The 21,409-nt window shown below is 35.8% G+C and overlaps 1 protein-coding gene across 6 annotated transcripts in view; it reads right to left on the reverse strand.

Annotated features, from left to right (window-relative positions):
- Nucleotides 1–1,575: 1,575 nt before the first annotated feature.
- PCDH10 (protocadherin 10) overlaps nt 1,576–21,409 on the reverse strand; it is a 35,399-nt gene continuing 15,565 nt past the window's right edge. For 2 of the 6 annotated variants that reach the window (XM_032108522.1, XM_032108524.1), the window contains exons 5-7: nt 8,511–8,606; nt 6,510–6,584; nt 1,576–4,217 (exon numbers count right to left, since the gene is read on the reverse strand). In XM_032108522.1, the coding sequence (XP_031964413.1) occupies nt 6,550–6,584; nt 8,511–8,606 (131 nt within the window). In that variant the 3' untranslated portion in view covers nt 1,576–4,217; nt 6,510–6,549. The remainder of the gene's footprint in view (nt 4,218–6,509; nt 6,585–8,510; nt 8,607–21,409) is intronic. The other 4 variants (XM_032108527.1, XM_032108528.1, XM_032108523.1 and 1 more) reach the window with 3 other exon arrangements.

Consider the following 21,409-nt stretch of genomic DNA (forward strand, 5'->3'; position numbering starts at 1 on the left):
AGTAAAAAAATGAGTAGTATGCTTGCTTGTGGGTGTAACACATGAAAAAGGGGCTGAATTTAATTCTTGAATGCAAAACTCCATTCTACACTAAGGAACAAGTCTAGTTTTGTAGTACCCTACATGTGTTTCTACCCTTCTGTTTACATTTACTGATGGGAGCTGTAAGAAAAATCCCATGGCAACCTCCCAGAATTTGAACTATAGTTACACACACACACACACACGCACACACACACACTCATAGGTATCTCCCCTACTACTGTACAGAGGCTATAATGAAGGAATCTTTACGAATTGTATTTATCTGTGCATTTTCATCTCACCTAATTTGGCAACAACACTAAGGAAAAATCACTACACCTTGCTCCAGTAATTTAAGAATATGTCCATGGAAATACCTTCCCTCAATAGGTATGTTAGCAAAAACTCGCTTTAAAAATTTGGAATTTTATTTCAAGTAGTGAAATGTTTTAGTATTTCTAAGTTTTGGAAGAATCCATCCAGAAGAAACTGAAGTCTGATTTTGAAGAATTTGAATAGGCAAGCTGCTTAGAAATCCATTGCTAAATATCTAAATCAGGAATTGGGGAAAAAAAAAGATTCCCTGATTCCATATTGTTATCTTTTATAAGACACTGTCTTCTCTGCTTGAACACTAATTTGCTCCAAAGACAGTTCTTCTCACAGGCAGCTTGTTCTATTATGCTTGTAAATTGTAAATTTAAACATTAAATATTGCTTCAAAGAACTAATTGAAGGATAGAACATTCTTATCCCTACAGCTGTGTACAGATTAACTCCTGCAAAGCTTATCATGCCCCACTAGGAACACTGCAGAACAACAGGACTGAGAGCCTTCTCTGTGCTTTTCCTCTGAGGCAAGTTTAAGTACACATATATCATCCCTTACAGGTGTTTCTGGAACTGTCCTTGAAAACCTTTAATGAAGGAGATTTCAAAATCTTCCTTATCTCAGTTTTATGGGTATCAATCTTTCCCTTTAATATCCAACCTAAATACTTCCTGATTACTTCAGTCCACTGTTGGGTCCAATATGCAAATGAGAGTCCTTTGACATTTGCATCACATGTGCTCAGAGGAAGAGGCAAACACACAAGGTGATGTTTGAAGGCATTTACACACCTGTCCGTGCAGACAGGCACCCAGTAGCACGACGGAACACATGGGAGATGCTGAACAGGGCAATTTCAATGGCAGGTGGCCAGATGCCCACTAAAACAAAGAAACAGGACAATTTGAGCCTCTGTACTGCCCAATTTGCCCTTCTCTTGGGACAGCAGCTGTGTACTGGGTTTTAATGTGTCCCAAAGCTCGTGCCAGCATATGTTAGCATACCAAAATTCACAGTGAGCAAGGGAAATCAGCAAAAGCTACAGCTTTATCTCAAGAGCTCAGGCTGTAGTACTTCAAATCTTCCTTTCACTTGACAGTTCTGCATCCTGCCATGACTCCCTCTAGGACTCTCCCAGTGAACTCAGAAGGATTTCTGTACATATATGGACCAATGCCAATGGTATTTAACATTTAATAAAAATAAAAAAAGATGAAAAATCTGTATGTATATCACACGATGGAAAGAGTTCAGTTTTGGAAATGAATGACAGGACATGATATAGTTAATAATTTTTTCAGAAAAAAGTGGCATGCAAAATGTAAAGGGAGCTTCATTAAATAGAAACACTTTGGCTGTTCATTAAATAGAAAATAAAACCATTTCCTTTTCCTCGCAAAGACCGAAAACAACCATAATTTGCAATATATGTCTATATAGAAAAGTTACTTAGAAACAAATTAAAAACAGGTTTAAGAATGGCAAGGACTTTCTTGCTTTAAAAGCAGAAATAAGAATCTAATAATCTCCTTTAGATGAAATATTTGTCACAAATTCCATTACTTTATAAAATAAATGAAGCCTGTGGGCAACTAAAAGGTTTGCTACCTACAGCAGGAGGAACATTTCACCATTGTGTTTGCTCAAATCAATAGCTATTGAAGTTGTTTGGGGGATTTTTGGATTGGGTTTTGTGTAACATACATTTTTAAAAAGATCTCATAAACCAATTTGTCGTTATAGAAATGTGCTAGATGTGCACATTAAAGTGGTTTAATGAGCATATTTTTTTTGTTTGGAATATTAAATTAACAATTTCAGGGCCTAGTCTACTAGGTTTAAAAGAACCTGTGGAATTTGATCAGGAATGTTGGATTCCCTGTATATATTTGGATCTACAGCAGGATGGTTTTCATACAAGTGATTTATATACTCCTATCTGACAGGAACTGTCATTATAGAGAACAAAAAAACCCAGAACCAACAAACAAAAAGAAGAAACACAAACTCTATTATGACATAGCAGTGGCTTCTCAGACATTCATCCCATGGTGGGGATAACAGAATTCCTATATAACGGCATGATCCAAATTCCACTGCAATCAATGAGACATTTTCTCTTGTTTTACTTAATACTGAATCACCAGTAGGAATTGGTTTAAATTTGGCTAGGCATTGGCTGATAACAAGGTGTGCTCTCATTTGTTCTCATTGTTTGATGTATTAAGGTACAGTGGGGGAAAAAATCACAGCACAAAAAAAAAAGAAAAAAAATTTTACTAGATTTTTACATTTAGTAAATGGTACTTAAACTCCATGGACATGAAAGTAGTTTTAAACTTTACCTTCGAAATTTTACTTTTTTCAATATTTCATAGAAAAGAAGTGCTCTAAGATACTGTTCCAGACCACAGAATTATTACAGAACATAAAGATTATATGCAAGGGCTTAATCCTTTTCCCAACAAAGATGGTGGCCAACACCATTTTAACTCCAATGGGAGAGGGGTCAGCTGAGAATGTGCCATGTTCCTAATCAGAAATCTCCTTTGTGATAAAAGAGTCTGGCATATACTTTGCCTTTGTAATTTGAATTCTATCAACAACTATTCCTAGCCACAAGAGAAATATTTTTAGGCAATATATTTGTATAGTTCCACAAAACTATGTCAAAGAGAGATGTGTGGGTGTTTGTGTGTGTGTGTATGTATGTATGTATACATATTTATGAGCTTGGGATGATTTTCTTAAAATACTTAACTTCACTTACATTATATCTTACATTGCAAAATGTACAGACACCCAGTGTTCTTTTTAACAACATATACAGGTGAATTTATAGAGCCTTATAAAAGATTTCGTGATTCCAAATTAAAAACCATAGAAACATAATCAAAATAATGGAGAGTGATTTATACCTCTGATAGTACATAACGCTCATTCGGGTAATATTGACAGCTGCATCTTTGGCATTGAAAATTCCTTACAACTTTTTAGACAAAATGTTGTTGCTTACAGCTTTTTTTTTTTTTTTTAAACAAGAAAAACAGGATTGACCAAAATACGAATTTTGGGGAAGTACTATTAAAGGTTTATTTTATTTTTGTTTTTAGCAAGGATAGCTTAGGAACCCTGAATCATCTTCTCACTTTAGTGTATGGTGTAGACTGTATGAATCCATTTAGAAATCAACTAAGTTGTACCACGTTTTTCGGAAAATTATATGTAATATAATATATATATATTTTATATTTATTTAGAAGCTTTGAAATAGTACAGTAAACACTTTGCAACACGGTGTATAAACTACAGAAATGTCTTTGATAATTTTGTGGGTCTTCAGATTAACAACATTTTTATGACCCACAGGTGAAAAGAACATGATCACAATCTCTCTTGTAAAGTTGGAATAGTTTGGGAAACACTTGATCACACAAAAATAATATAAAACAGTCAAGTTTAAAACAGTGATATTGCATTTATAATGCACATCTCTTTTATCTGTACGATTGGCTTTTTGTGGTGAATATAAACATCTAAAGGGCTCAGTGACATTTTGGAGAGAGAAAGATATATAGTGCTGTAAACAGGCACACACTGATCAGAGAGGCAAGGTCAGTTGCCTCTGAAGTTTCTACAGTTCTACACATTTCAACTCATTTCTCAGGCCTGCTGAGAGCAATTAGGTCCTATTGTTGGCCAGGATGTCTCCAACAGCACACAAATCCTTCAGTTACACAGAACTGGATGGCCAAGATAATGAAGTTGAAAGTTGATGCTTTTTGTTGGTCGACTTTCTTTTGTGCAAATCATGCTGCTTCAGGTAAGTCCTGTAGAAGTGACTAGCATATCCTTTTCCGTGCTGCAGGAAAGAAAGAAAGACACTTCTGAGAGGAACAAAAATGAAAAATCAGTCTCCAACAGTTCTTAGGTTTAGGATTTCTTAGAGGGTAGAGAAACAATCAAAACTTGTCACAAACTGTTGCTGAAAATTCCCTTTATAGCAAACAGTTCAATGTTGATTCACTTTTCAGAGAAAGCCTCTTTTTGAGGCTTGATACCCTGAATACCAAATTTCATAGGCTGTTTTATTATTCTGTCTAACATGCCATGGCAGATATTCCAATGTGCCTGTACAGAATCAGCATAAGGCAAATATTCAGACTTACAGGTTAAGTATTACTGGAATTTCACAGCCTAATTTTTCCCTAGTTCATCTCGTTATTTGAAGCAAGATCTAGAATTCCCCCAAAGATTCAGAAGCTGGTTTTCCTTCTCTTTCAAAGTGAACCATTATCCTCATTACCAAATGACCCTTTAGTCTAGTTTGACAGATGAAAAAATGGTGCATTAGTGCTACAATTCAAATTTCAGCATTTACTGTTAGGCTGAAAATTAACTCATGTTACACGGATGAAGAAGGTCAATGCATTAGCAAAGCCATATCCTAATCTACCAGCTGCAGTAGCTATATTTCCCCAAGACACTGGCTACTTTAACTGTAATTGGGAGCAAAAGTAACAAATGATTTGTACTATCATTCAGGAAGACCCCAGGTTAAATTCTGATCTCAGCCACACATTAGAACAACGAACTAACTCTCTTGCTCAAGTATTATAATTAGCATCAGCACCATTATTACCTGGTAAAGCTTGTAGTGATAAAATCAGGTGTTACCTTAGCTCCAAATCAACTAAATCCCTACCTGAAATTCAGTCTGCTTCTCTGCATGAAGTTTTACAACTGAAACAAGTATCTTAACTTTTGAATGAATCTTTGAATCAAGCCATCCATGTACAGGTTGATGCTTGCATGTTGACACATGAACACATCCAGTCTCCGTTCCATTTAACATAAATATACACATTATCCATACTTATTTCATAGATATATTCACTAGTAAAGGTATGAAATCTAGCTACTGTATCACTGGGAAGTTAAGATTCCTTACAGGAAAATGTTACCGTGACTGTTGTATGTTTGTCTAAGCTAGCCAGTCTATGCTACAGGATGCACACAGGAAAATGTGAAAAACATGTCTGTATAAGCTATCTGTTCAACATACAGAAAACTGACAGATGTGTTGTTAAAATTAAACCATCTAAAAGATGATGTTTTCAGTGTTTTCAATTCTGTAGCAAATTAGTAGCAGAATTAGAATTTTTAAAAGCTTCTGCAAAATGTTTTTTAAACATTGGGTTTAAGATTAATGAGATCAGAACCTTCATGATGTTTTGATGCAGTACATGATCATATTAATCGAGTTTCTAGATATCTTTTAAAGTATCTTTCTTAATATTACAAGAAACAATCATTCCAATAATAGTAGTAACGATAACAAGACTTATATTGGACCTTTAAAACTTTTTTCCCAAAGCTCAGTAATAATTTCAGTTCTCTTGTAAATATTTAAGCATAGTCATCTAGATTGGTGTCTGCCTCTGAGGAACTCATGCTGCACTACAGTCACAGTAGGACTTTGCTGGGAGAAAGATAAACAGAGATGCAGCTGGGGCGATCCCTGCTTTTATGCAGCACCACTGCCCCGCTCCTGTCTGACACAGTGCCTTGGGGCTGTTGATGTTGATTTACCATCTTTCAGGTAAAACAGAGATTGAGTTACTGGTTGTGTCTGGCATCTTGACATGTAAACTGATGCATTTTGAAATTTTTAATCTTCAGCGTTAATATGCTTATATTACAAAACAGTCAGGCCCTTTTATAGCCATAACTAAATATTATGCATTAGGTTGCAGAATTACTGCAACTCTCCCCACCTACAAAAATTTTTGTCCCAAATCTTAAAATATCCTCTGCCAACACATAAAAAAGCATTGGATTTTAAAGGCAACTTTCATCTTCCGTGTTTGTTTGGCTTTTTTCTGGTTTTGCACAGAAACTTATGTGCAAGCAAATCTCTCCATGTCTATACCAATTTCCGTCTTTTTACAGATGGGGAATATAAACCAGAGAGGTTAAATGGAAAGGAGGATGGACTCAACTTAAAAAAGAGAGCAACAGAAGTTCTGACATCTGCTTTGAGTTCTGTGTGTGTGCATGCATGTGTGTTCATAAATAAACTTTTAAATAAGAAACAGTAAGCCTCTCTGTATCACAATTTCTCCATCTGTAAAATGGGAATAATATTGCTTACCTATCTCCTAGAGGTGCAGGAAGGTTTAAATCACTATTCTTTATAATCCACTTTGAGATCCAGAGATGGCAAGTGCTATAGAAATGGAAGTATCAGAGTCAGTGTAAGAGCTGGAACAAGAACACCATCATTTCTGGTGCCTAATATCTCCACTGAGATCACAGCTCTCTCTTTCATCCCTATTTTATCACCTGTTTCAAACTCTCAAACTAGTATGCAGGGAAGCTTCATGGCTGTGTGAGTATGGGTAGTCAAAAAAAGGCTTTATTAATAAGCAATTTCATAATTCTGAAAATGTAATTATACTAATTGTACATATATTCTAATATTATTTGAGGTGAACAAGATGATTAAAGATTGGCACGCATTGCAATTAAAATTCTTAGGGTACAGGATTTATGGTGTACTGACTATTGATCCTTCCCTAAACAACAAAGATTTTGTGTGTTACAGTAAGAGCACTTAATGCATAAAATTTATATGGAATAAAATACAATAAAATACAATAACAATAAAATAAGACCTGGCAAAAATATATTAAGATTCATTTGTTGCTCAATACACCCTAACAAGCCTCCCATCCACAGCAAGCTAGTTCTGTGTAGACTGATAAGAGAAGACATAAAAAGACATTAGTGGTAGTTGAACAGAAAAAGAAATTAAAAACACTAACATAAGAAACAGGAAAGAGAGAGTAAATTATGCAGTGATAATTCCTAGCTCATGGATCAGAAACGAACTGAAAATACTGTAAAGTTCTTGTTTCTTTAATAAATCTTCCTTTCACCCTGTTGCAAACCATCCTGTTGCATCCAAACTTGGTGTTGGATTACTACTTTATGAGTACAGGCAGGAGTATCTCCTCTTTTGGCAAAGCCTAGAAGGTATTGTCTGTGCTTGGAACACCTTCAAACTCTCACAATCAAATTTTGCTCCAGCTTAGCAGTGGTAGCTAATCCAACAGGGACAGAGGAAGGGCCCAGTGCTTTCCTCCACAGCTGGCAACACAAGCAGAAAAAGAAAACACATGCTATACGTTTTATAACTATTGTCACTTTCCCTCTGGACTGTATTTAATAGCTCCATAAACACCTGCAGCATTACTTCTGCTCTTTACACAACTGCTGAGTCCCCCCCAGAAGTGCCAACAGCCTAAAGATCTAAAGGAACTGCTAGATGATAAAATTTCCAAAGAGTATCAAATACCAGGCATGCTGTTGCTGTTGCAGATATACTCCTGATCCCCCTCCACTTAGGAGAAAGATGACCTAAACGCTTTTCTTTTAAACCAAAAACCTTATGCAACAGGAGAACAGGGGTAAAGCCAGTATGTAAACTCTTATCTTGTTTCAGACCTAGGTTCTTTAAGTTCAGACAATATCCAAGCAATATTTGCCTTCACATAGGCTTTCACATATGGGCTTTTATGCAAGCACTCCACTCACTGTCTTCTCTTGCGGGTCCCCTGTACAAACTGCATGCCTCACCGTGCCACCCAGATGGAGCATTCACCACAGAGCACAGCAAATGATGAAGGAACAGAGGAGGCTGTGACTTCCTGCATTTCACTCAGAAACAGCCCCGCTATTCTGGCCTCACTTGCAGTGAACAATAATTTTAAAAGGAGTTAATTACCTCATATGCATTATGGCAAGGTTGGTTTTAAATTTACATTGTTAATTTTGCCTGTCCTTATATTTTGATGGTCTGCCTTACAGTCTACATGTTAACTTTAGTAGATGAAACATGGCTCTTCACTGTGTCCCAGTAGCTTCACCAGAGCCAGTAGTGGATAATGCTAGTGACCAACCAACCAGGCTGCAAATTCAGCACCCCTGCTCCAACTCAGCCCAAGCAAATAGAGACAGAGACCTAAGCAGTGGTAGAATATATTCTGTATGAAATAACCTGGCTGTTCCACTTAACTTGGAGCTCAAGTTCAGATATCAGCAACTGTATTTTTTTGGAAAGAGGTCAACAAGTGAACGGGAGCTCCCTCACCCTTCGTAGTGGTGCATCCAGGTAAAGGGTGAGACACACGGCTGGGGCTGGGGCTGGGGGATGTAGGATGGGGATTACTCTGCTGCCACCCATGTTCTGTGGATAAAAAAGCATTCCAGTCACTGCAGGTGTCAATTCAGTATATTTTGCAATCCATAAAGTCTTTTTTTTTCTTTTAAAAATGATCTATTACTTACAGAAGTTTGCTAAAGCATTGCTAATAATCTTTTATGAATATTCCATTAATGGCATAATAAAAAGAGAGTGTCTTATCCAGTCCAATAAACTTTGGAACACAAACATAAAAATAGCACTTTACTCATATATCTTTTCCTCATGAGTTAGTTTAAGGGGAACATTTTTTCTTTTCTTTCAAGGCTTTAGTGAAGAGATTTTGTTCTTCAAGTCTATACATTCAGTAGAGAACTCTTGGATAAAACACCTTGCAGTCCAGATGCCCATGTTTCATTTTACACAATTAACGTGGGCTTTTAACTCTGCATTATATCAGATAGTTGGGGGAAAAGAAAAAAAAAAAGGAAGATGGAGCATACTTACTTTTGTAATTGAAAATATTGATAAATAATTAAATAAGATAGATTCTCCTCTAATGTCAGTGAGTCTGTTGGCTTTGGTGATCACTGTTTGTGTGCTTTAGGAGTGTGTCTGAAGAATCCTGAGGGCCACTTAAAGCTGTTAGGTGAGAATGAGACCATATTCTGCCTGTTGAATTCTGGCTTGTGACATGACAGGGAAGGCAGGAGAAGCTCATGCATGTGAACCTGTCAGTTGCCCCAGGGTAGAATTTGCCCCTAATAATGATATGGCATTCAGTATGGCTGAAATGTTCCTTCTGCCATCTGCAAAACCCAAGATAAAAATATTGTTTCTAAAATAAACCAACAGCATTTGGACTGATGGGTACAATTACCCAGATTTCATGTGAGACAAGAAAATCAATTGTGAGCACCAGGTCTTCAGGCTATGAATAAATTAAGAGTAGGCCAAAATGCAAAAGTTTGTATTGCTGTGCTGAAACTTTTCTGGAAACAGGCTTGATTTTAGCTAAATAAATAATCTCCACAAACCATTAAAATCTTTCCTTCCTTTGAGAGTATATCTTTACTTCTGGAACAAACATGATTATGCAAAAAAACCCTGTCTTTTATATAAAGAAAACTATATAACCACATATATTGTGCTTTTCTTCCTCCTTTCATTAAGTGCATACATTTCCATGTCTATATTCATTTAAATCAGTTCAAGAAAGAAGAATTCCCGACCATGCCAAAATTTGACAGTGCTGGATACTGCACTGATCATAATGCAGTAAACCTGACAAGCACTGTTACCTACTCCAGGAAAAAGGGGCAAGTGGTTTATCCTTTGCACTTAAGTACAAAACTGCCACTTTTCAAATGTGAACATCATGTTCTAGACCAACAAAAGATTATCATTATTTTTTGAAAAAAAGTATTGACCAAATTGCTGACTTACACATATTGCCACTTCTTTTAGCTTTTTTTTTGAGATTGGAAAATACATACTTAAAAGGTATTTAGGTATTTTTGATGTTTAGAACATGCAACTGTTTTCACATGGCAAGTGAGATGCCTGATACAAATGCTGACACATCATGACAGCCACTGAAATAATGTTTCTCTGGTACTATTGGGAGCTCTGAGATTTATATGCCACCTGGACTTAGCTAATCCTCTAGAAAACAAAAACAAAAACAAAAACAAAAAAAAAAAAAAAAGCTTTTCAGTTCTTAAGAACAACTACCCAAGTCCCAGTTCATTTAAGCAGTGACCTTAATCAACATGTGCTTTACATCAGGCACATGACTAAGAAGGATTGTCTTTTGAATCAAGCCCTGGATTTTGTCATCAATGTTCTGTTGCTCACAAGATACTTTTATGTGCATTTGATTTTCTGTTCTAAATGCAGAGAATTTTCTTTTCCACTCCCAGCAACAGCCCAGCAGCATAGCAGATGTCAGATTTGATTTATCTCTGGTTCTGATTATTTACTACCGAAACAATGCTTTTTAGTTACTACAACTCAGCACAGAAAGTACTAGGCTATATTCTATAATGTACTGTAAAATACTAAAAGACCATTTTTCCACAAGTTGCAATGGGAATAAAGCTTCTTTGTCTTTCTGTACTATTATAGCCATATTATCTACCTGAAAACACTAAAGATAATACATGACATCACTATTAAAGTCACAAAACCATGGAATATTTAATTTTGCAAGAGTTCTTATAATTATGTACTGGGTTAACCTAATAAAAAACTCCCAAATTACTCCTGATGTATGTCAAACTTACAGAACAGAGCATATTCCCCAAGAATATTTCCAAATTCTCCATCAACAACTTATTTTAATTACATACATGATCTAGTGCCAAATTCACATTTTTTACAATTCACTATAAGCTAATGATTTTGGTATTATCCTTAGAAAAACCAATATTTTATTCCTTTCTTTATTATTTTATAAAAATTGCTTGTGTGTTTATATGCAACAGTAATTTCTTCTCCTCAATCTTCTTTTCTTTTTAGTCTATTTGTTTATGTTCTTTTTTTTTTTTAATTCACCATCTTTATTGCATTCTTACAAAATCTGCAGTACACATTTCTTTAAGCTGACAAGCCTGAAAATGAACATTTCAGTTTGAGGGTTAACCAATGCAGAATACACTAAAGGCCAGCTACAGTGCGACTTAAAATTTTCAGTGCCCTGGGGAGAAGAGGAGGGATATGAACCATTCCTCCTAAATTGCTCATAAGTGCCTCAGTTCCCTATAGATTCAAGGGAGAAGCAGACATGTAGATCACCATTTGGTGGCCTTCAGATGTGTCTAAATTATTCATGCAGGATTTGGCCTGAAATAATTAAATTTACTTGTTCTTACATGAGGTAACATGCATTACAGCGTTGCATCAGCATCACACTAAATTCCTATCCAATTTATCTTTGCCATGATGTTTTTTCCAACACTCCTCTCTCCTAGCAGGGATTAGCTGGCATTAGGACCTGACAGATATGTTCCCACTCTTTTTCTGAATGTTTTATTTTCTGCTTCTAAAGCACACTGCTTGTCATGAGCAGCACACACTGATTTCAGGGAGGCTTTCCCAGTTTAGCAAGATAACAGGCGTTAAGTGTATCAAAGGCTTCTCACGAGACTTTTAGAACTTCTCTTTTTCAAAAATGCATATTGGCTTGTTTCTATCCATAAATGAAGCTTGCCCATCACCATTCTTTGTCACTTAAGACTACCAGAATGGAACGATTTATATCCACATTATTAAAATTTCTCAGCCATATCAAGCGATATACAGGGGCACAGCATGAGAACATATTCAATCTGCTTTCAGGAGTGGCACCACGCCCCAGACTTGTTAGGGAAAAAAGCTGGTTGACACAGGCTAAAGGCAGGCCAGAGAGTGTGAGAGTACAGACCATGACATTCCAGTGGTGGAAAGGATTCCATTTAGTTCATTAGAGTACCTTATAAAGAATAGTGGGAGCACAAAGCACACAGTCCTTTTATCTCAAGTAGAGCAGAAAAAAAGTTATTACTGCATCTCCTTTGTAAGGTAGAACTTTTTCAGATCTCAGTATCAATATGCACAGCTGTGTGCAGCTCCATTCAATTGTCATCTAAATTCCAATTGAGCATAGATGGATGTTAAATTAAAGCCCAAACAGTCAACTAAAAAAGTCACAAAGTGACAGAATTTTACTCTGACAAAAGATGAATTCACAATATCAGCATCTATAAAATTCCTTATGAATAAAGAAAGGTTGCGTTCAAGCAGTTTCATAATGGATCTTTTTCCAGGGCTGAATGCAGCCGAGATGCTGAAGGTGAAAAGATAAAGTCAGAAGACTCAGCTCACTTGCAAAAACAGGAGTCTGTCATTCCTGTACTTCTTAGGGGAATCTACTCTGCATCCTTTATTTTTCCTTTCTAATCCACATTACTTCTGATGACCTGTAAAAATTCCATGTAAAATAACACCATTTACACATATGAAATAGGTTCATGGGTATGAAAGAAATGCAGATTTACTCTTGCAACTCATACAAGCATGAGATTTTCAGGCAGAATTTAGGAACCAAGTTCTGAAAATTTGCTTCTCCGTGTCGTCTGTATTTTTTGCTAGGTATTGAAGTTAAAAATTATATTTTAATTGTACCTCCTACTTCCTCTCCAAAAAGGTACCCAATACCTAATTTTTCACTTTTCTGACCTCGCCATACTGTATTTCTAAAACAAACATATTCACAGCTACTTCCCAGCAGCAGTAATCACACCACTAGCTCGGAAATGTGGATTCTCAGTGGTTAATGCACACAAATAGAGCTGTTTACAGGCTTGCCAGATAAACAGCAACCCCGATCCCTACAGCGTGCTTGTCCAAACATGATAAACTGATGCACTTCCCTCTCTTACTGGCTATTTGTTGCATTCTTTAAATGGCTCTCCCTATTTTTCCTACTTAGGTCAAGGCAAGAAAAAGTAAGAAAAAGGAAAGGAAACTCTCTAAAATTAAAGCAGTGGAAATGACTGTGGAAAATCACAGTTATTGTGTACAGCAAAAGACCCAAAGCAAGTATAATTGCCTCTGCTCTGCAGGCCAAGGAGTTCCTTGGGCAGAGGCACGCAGAGAGGAAAGGACTTCGCTGTGCACGGACCCAAGAGCAGGCACACATTCAATTCTCCAGCTCCTGACTGTCACAATAAGGAGGCTTGTACATTGAAGAACAACATTTATTTATAATGAATAGAATTTGCCTATCAAAAATAAATAACTTTAGTGCCTTTGAAAATTTTAACTGCAAACATCTCCATGCTTCCCAGAGAGACTCATGACCCTAAGTGGCTAAATTACCTCTGTCATAGGATTTAAATTTATAGGACAAGACGTGTTTTGGAATTCTAAACCAGCGTAGCACAGTAATTTTAAAAATTACTGTAAAGTTTCAAGCAATCTTTCTGCTGGGTTTTTCGGTCTTCTTCGTACTCCACTGGTAGGAACACAGAAAACGGTGTCCCATAATTTAAAAAGAAAAATCTCCACAGATGGTATATGCACAGCACACATAAGCACTCTCAAAATTGACCTAAATGAATAAATATAGCACCAGCCTGAGCTTGCTAAGATACACAGGACTTCTATGCATTCCAGTCAGAACTGGCAAATACAGACTTTTACAGCTATTAGAGGAAAAGAAATAGTTGAAATACCTATTCTTAAGACTGACTTAAAGTATCATTTTCTTTCAAATAAAAATTACTAATTTTTTTTAATTTTTTCAATTATTTTCTTGCACTGTAGCTGGGAAGAGCTCTAGAGTCATCTAAGATAGAAGATATTATGTAAACCTAAAGACGGGCACAATTTTTAATCAGTATTTTGTACAGTCCTGGGTACTGTTAATTCTGCCCAAGACTGCAGTTACAGAAACAGATTGAAGCAAATAGTATTTAAGAGCTATCACCTGTGCTTTAAAACTAAAAGAAGAATGCTTATTTCCCTTTCTTATATTCACTACTTCCATAAAAATTGATTAAAATAATGTAATGTATAGGTTTTGTTGGGCTAAAGCCCAGTTATCTTTGCATATTTATAAATTCCTTTCTAATTAGGCTTTTACATTTCCTTTCTATTGCTGCAATAATGCCCTGTAAGTGTTCTTCCCCTTGAGCAGAAGCTGGAAGAAAAATACATTCCCAAGAAGAATACATTCCCAAGAAGAATGCAAACCAGTCGTGAATGTAAGATAAAAGTACCTTTCAGAAGTTGTGCAATAAACACTGAACAGTTGAATCATAAGAAGTGGCTTATTCAAGATCATAAAGAACCTACTATTATGCATAAAAATACATCACAGTCTTGCTCTCCCTCAATTATATTTTAATTAGCACACACTTAAGTTTTATTTCAGGTGTAGGAGGTTTATTGTAAGATTTATTTACCTAACAGAGATGATGTATCTGAAGTGGCAAACGAGGTATAAGCAAAAAAATCTCAGCATTTCAAATACAGCAAAAAAGGGAATGTTCTACTAGACTTAATAGAAAATAAAAGGTTTCCCATTAGGTTTCTTAGCATTATTGGATGATGGCCTTTCAACTCATTCTCCATTTCTGCTAAGAAATTTCACATGTGCAAAGTAATTCTCATCTGTGCAGAAATCAGAGCTGTATCCTGTCCTAGGGATAAATCCCTGAATGTAAGTCAGGAGTTTCTCTGTGGCAGGATATCCACATAGTTTAACATTCTTTCTGAGCACAAAACTGTACTATTGACAAAGGAACAACTCTTTGAGTGTGCACATATAACTTGTTTATTCATGCCAATAAACATTTTGTTTCAGTATAAATTTTTTAAATCCAGCATTACAATGTTTTCTTCTTAGACCAAGAACTGTAATATGTACATGCAATTTATTTGTGCTAATTTCTTTGGTTTTACTTCTGTGCCTTTTCATTTCAAGTGAAAATTGAATTAAAAAATTGAATTAAATTGAATTAAAAAATATTAATGAAGGGATCAGACAGCTCACAAATTTATACCTGATTTGTATTAGAAATCACGTAGACTAATTTTAAAAGCAAAAATGCAGACAGGCCTCATTTTCAAAAATTATTCAAGTGTCCCATTCAAAATAGCCGTTATTGATGTTTACATAAATGGAATACTATTATGTCTATCACATCTGTGATAAAACTACCCAGATAATTTCCAGGAATGAGATGTAGTTAATCAAATAAAAAACTAAAGAAAGTTCTTCTTCTGTCATATTGAGTGTACCAAAGTGTAATTTCTTTCTCTTTTTTTTTTTGAAAGTTGTTTCAAGACAGTAAAGACTTCTTGCTAAAAACATCTTTTCAAATATTTATGTTAAACATCAGCAGAAAGTGTTGTGTTACAAATCCTGGCATACAGAATTGGGCCTTTATGATCCTAACTAGATCAAAATACACAATAAATATTTACATGCACTTTTTTTAATCCTTTGAAAAATAATCAAAGGATTGTGAGGCACTTCTTGTCCTGGTGTAAATACATGAACGTTGTTCTCCTCTAGGTCATTTATTCCAATCTAATTCAGGGAGATGGATAATGACTGTAAGTTAAACTGTGCTTTGCGTTAGCTCTGTGGTAGATGATTTAAAATTAATTAATGGTCCAATTCTGAAACATTCAACAGTGAAAAGGGTTTTGAAAACTTTTTAATTTCCTTTGCAAACCAACTCGACTTGGATAGATCAAACTGAGCAGGTGACAAATACTCTGTAGAACGAAACCATCAGATTTCATGTGTGCTTTCACAGAAACACAGGGACTTGTGCTCGGACTGAATTGTGTTCAGACCTCCACGGTACCTCTGCTGCAGAGCGAGTCAGTGGTGATCCAGCCAAAGAAGCACAGGCATGGAATGAGGCCAAACTTACATTTAATTTCTTTGGATGATACTAACAAGTCTCATCCAAATCCCCTGAATCTGCAACCCAGAACTATGTGCATCTATCAAAGGGATGATGTTTAGAACACACAAATCAAAATGTCCAGAGAAAGGGATTTTTTTCCCCTTTCCAATTCACCTTGCTTAGACACCAGCTCTTTGGGTAAGAGATCAGCTTTTTTATCCTCTATGTCCTACCTAACATGATAAAATCCTGATTCATACATAAAATATGTTGATGGTGTTGGCAATAATTGCCGTGATAATGATACCTTTTCATCAGTGAGGATGAAAATGCTTGAGCGTGTGTAGAAAAGGTTGCAGAGCTAACTAGGGGGCTACTTTAGAACACAGTTATTATTCCAGAATGTCTCCTTGTGTAAACACTGTTATTTCATGCAGGAAATTGTGCCCTTATGTAGTTTATTTTAATCTGCTTTCAAAGTAGATTAAGCATTGCCAAAGTAATTTTTTTAGAGCAAAATAAGCATTTCTACATAGAAAGTTAAGGTTTTATGGCAGTTTTGTATATTGAAAATATCCTAACCTTTTAATAGGAAGAAAAATTATTCTATCACTAATGTCAGTATGAAACTTCAGGAAAGTTCTAAAGCATTACAAAATTATTACCCATCTAAAATGAACCAAAATTATATTTTAAAAAATGAAAGCTATTTCTTATCAATTATAGGGCAAAATACTCCTGAGGCAGATTTAATGGTGCTGTTTCCACTGCCACCAACTCAGGACCTGGTTCAAAGTATTAGAAATAGAGCAGAATCAGATTGATCAGGTATTCATTGTGATGACAGTCTCTGTTATATATCCTACAGAATATGGTCCAACGGAGTTTGAATCTTGGATTAGGGGTTTTGGTAACTACAGTAATATTATTTATAAAAGTGTTGGCTAATAAAACCAACATTGAATGAAAACTTAGCTAGAAATGGTTAGAATTAAAAACATAGGAATTCTCTAAAAGCTGCATTTTATTTTCCTCACCAGTGTTATTTCACTTATTTTATTGTCTCCAGGCAAGTTCAGAATCTCTTTCATGTTCTATGAACATTCAAGTCATTATGAAAATCTCTTAACTGTCTGCAGAAAGGCAGTGTTCAAACCACGTGGATGAATAAGAAGTAGTAAGTATTAGTTACACAGTAAGAAGAATATGTGAGTTGGGAGAATCCTGGAGTCACTCTATGAGAAACTTATTTTCAAAAATCCTACAGTTTACTGATCCCATCACAATTTTATAACTTGTACTCATATTAATTACATAAAACTTATATTAAAAAATATATTCTTCAAAATATATTAAATATATAGCAATCTACTTACAGTATATTTTGCTCAGAATAATACGTAGAATATGCATGTTTATGTGGAAATTGGTGTATGAGTAAGTCCAATGGCTTAGACCAGCAAGGTGAAAATTTGATGATGGAACAAAAAGAAACTGTCAGGTATGAGGATTTGTGTACTTTTCTACATTACAATTTGTAATATAGCTGCTGTTTTCACTTCTGCAAGCAATGATCTAAACCTCCAACCACAAAGAACCAAATACCCAAATGCCCACTATATTAAGCCTTCAGTTTCAATCATGCTGCACAAGTTCAACAGGTTACTGCAATTTTTGTCAAATTGGTATCATTTTATCAAATGTGCATGATCTGATCAGTTCATGATCCTGTTGCCCTTCAGTTGTTTTGCTGCCTTGCTGCTCTCCTGTCATTGAGCCCAGCAAACAAAAGCATGCAATTTACCTTCTCAGTTCTCATGCAGCCTCCTTCACTTCACACTCCTATAGCAGCCTGTCTACATTAATTAGTACTAAGCTTTTGATATGACTTTGCAGAGAGTTATTTTCAGTATTGTTGCTGTTATGCCATGTGTTTCTGTGGAATGAATAGACTGTCTGGAGGAACATAGTGACATGATCTGTGTAGGGGTTTTGTAGCACTTTTTTAGTGCATTTTCAATTCAATTCCTTTTTACAACCTGGTATTTTATTTCCTTCTTGCTGGCTTTGTACATTGTGGGAAACTTCTCAGGGAAATATTCCATGGTCTTTTTTTCTCAGAATGAATTCCAATTTCTCATGATAATATACATCACCTTCTTCATTTATCTTTTCTAAGGCTCTGCACTGAATGCACCCATTGGAACACAGTGCAGGAATCCCAGAGCAGACACACTCCCATGGCACCATGAAAGCTCCACGTAGAGCTACCAGTTATCCTTTGGAGCCACTGCCTAAGGGCACAGCTCCAGGGAGTGGGTTCCTCAGCTATCCCGGTGTGCTGACGTGGCTCTGCAGCTCTGCATTCCAGAGCCAGGTACCTCGGAAGCAGACGAGGTTTGCCCACGCTTCACCGCTCATCAGGGGTATGTGCTACTCGAGACTCGAAGGACCCAAACCCCTTCATGTCATCTGCAAACATTTCCCCCTTTTTCTGGTCGCTGTTTCTAGAGAATTAATGGGTTTTTAACTCCATGGATTTCCGCATAGATGCTTGGGGAACTCTGCTTCTGCTGAAATGTTCCATTTATCCTTATATGACTTTTTCCTCTTAGGCACAGAGTCTGGTAATGCTCTGCCCTATGACCACACTTGATTACTTTAGGAGCTTCTTCTACTACACAGAAGCTGTGCTAAAGGGTTTTTTTTGACAGTTCAAATACACTCTATTGATTAATTCTCACTCACTCTATCAAAATTCTAATAGATTGACAATCTTTCTGTATTACTTTCCTGGTCAGATGCCAGCTACCTTGTTCCTAAAACCCCTAAATTACAAATGTATGTCCTATGCTGAGGCTCCTCACTGATCTCTAATTTACAAGGTTTTCTAGTACATGTTTAAGTGATAAACACAATTTCTGACACTCTTTCGTTACCAGCTCTTGTTAAAAGCTGAAAATTAAAGAAACACATAATCCACTGACTCCTTTCAACAACAATTTTAAAACAACATCCTCTTACATTTCTCACACAATTATTTAAAATGGTTACCCGGGATGGGTGCCTTCCTAGATACGCCTGTCTTTCTCTGCCCCTCCTCGGAAAAATACAAATGCAAAGAAACAGTTTAGAATCTCTGCCACATCCTTGTCCTCACTAACTGCAGCTCAAGACTCACTAATTCTCTCCCAGCTTACTACACCTGACATCTTAAAAGTTGTCTATGTTGTTTGCATGCCTTTGGCTATTTACTCTAAGGCATCCCTCTTATGTTCGCTAATTACTACTCTAAAACTCACCTGCTAGAATTTATGAACTTTACTGATCATTTGCTTTACAATCTTTCTTTTTTTTTAAGACACCTATTAAATTCAAACAGTTTTTGCATTCTGCAATACACTTTTTATTCTTTGCTATTCGTTTTTCATGTGGCCATTTTCATACACGCTTCAAATTTTTATACAATGTTTTTGCTTAATATGATGGTTCTGTTTCATACATTTTAATTACTTCTTTTAAAAAATCATTCTACTGACAAACTGATTTTGACATGGTCTTCCGTGTTAAGAAGTTGAATTTAATTTTATTTTTAATTGCAATTACCCACTGAATCAACTAAGGTTTCTTCCTAAATCAACTTCCTCTTACATATTTTTCTTGCCTTATTCATTTAATACATTATTAATAATAAATTATTTACTCATTTCTAGTGCTCACTTTGTTTTTGCTGTTCCTATTCTTTGCTATACAATTATAATGTAAAACACCAAAAAGAAAATACCAAATAAGGGAAAATAAACCAGAGGAGCATTACTCTTGTTTTGTAGAAATTTTAGCTTTGAGGTTCATGGAAGAAAAACAAAACTAAATCTGGATTTTCAAGAGTAGATTATATAATAACACTCATTTATATTGGTTACTTCTGATATATTACTTTCAATTGTTTATGCCCTTGTACCAGAAAAGTGTAAAATGTAGATCAATGTCTCTATGTAAAGACATTGTTCAACAAAACTACTTACACTTATGTAAAAAAAAAAATTAAAATTCCTAAACGATCAATAAAATAAGTATGTATTACCATTTGAAATTAAACTCCCAGGCCTAGAACAAACCAGAACAGCACTATCATTGAGGTGTCACCAGGTAACAATCATCATTGCAACATCCATACGGCACCAGAACTCCGTTGTGATTAGACCATCTAACAATGCTACCAAACTTGTTAAATTAAAGTTAATTTTTTAACTGAGGTGACAGTGATGAAATCAGTACTGCTAGATCATGGCTTAGTGCTAAACAATGTTTTGTAGAAATAAATGATGGAAGATCAGTTCAAGAAAGACTGAAAGTTGTTAGGCTGTACTGAAATTTCACACTGGTCTTTAGAATATTACTGGATGATTGACACATGACATTTTAGCCCACACAAAATAAGTTGATTGTCTCGGGACAGGTTTTGTAGGAATGGCTTTCACATATCAGAAGTGGTAGTCAAATCTAAAGTTGTGACTAAAGTGAATCTAAAGAGTTGAAGTGGTAAAATGACCTTTCGTGAATGAATGAAAATACCAGCACAGCCAGCTAAGAAGGGAGAACTGAGCTGTCTGTGCGGAGAATGATCTGTAGCAAAGATCTTCACATATCAGGACTGCCAGCACACCACCACTCAGAACAATTAAATGCTTTAGGAAAATAAATAAATGAATACCATTCAGAGAGATTTTTTTTTCTTTTACCCTCAATCTGCTGGCCTAAAAGACGTCTGTTGCTTTAAAAAGGGTCGATGTTGCAGTGTTAGTGTCTTTGGATGATTTGGATCAGATAAACATCAAAAATTCTGGAAGTCAAGGAAATTACAGTCTCTAATAAAATACAGAACACAGCTAAATAGAATGAAAAGACGTATTAGATCAAAGTGCTACTCAAGGGTTCTACAGCTGGCTCAGACTCCAAAAGGAATTATGAAGGTCTCTTTGAGATCTATCACGCCCTTTTATGCCACGTAACCAGTCAAAAGGTGACTAAAGAAGGAGGCAGGATTTTGGAATGAGACAGAAGGCACAGAGGAGCACTGACAAGAGTCAATACTATGTAGGCTGAAAGATGATCAGACTGCAGGCAAAAGGTTTTCTCTTCTTCCTTCCAAACTATGTAAATAGCTACTTCAAAATAATATAAATACTCTTCATTCACAAGATACTTCTCAATTATAAAAAGAAGCTCCTAGGACTGTTCTCTCAATTTAACTCTAGTTTTAGAAAACATTAGCCTGGCAACATCAATGTTTAAACCAGCTATCCAAGAAAATTTTGCAAATAAGCCAGCATCAGAAAACAAAATTGAGCAACTCCCCCACTAATATTAGCTGACACTTTTGTTGTTGACAATGATGTCACACTAAAAACAATGAAGATTTTGTCTTATTTAAAAAAGCAC

This window comes from Corvus moneduloides, chromosome 5 (assembly GCF_009650955.1).
Source record: "Corvus moneduloides isolate bCorMon1 chromosome 5, bCorMon1.pri, whole genome shotgun sequence".
Taxonomy (NCBI): Eukaryota; Metazoa; Chordata; class Aves; order Passeriformes; family Corvidae; genus Corvus; species Corvus moneduloides.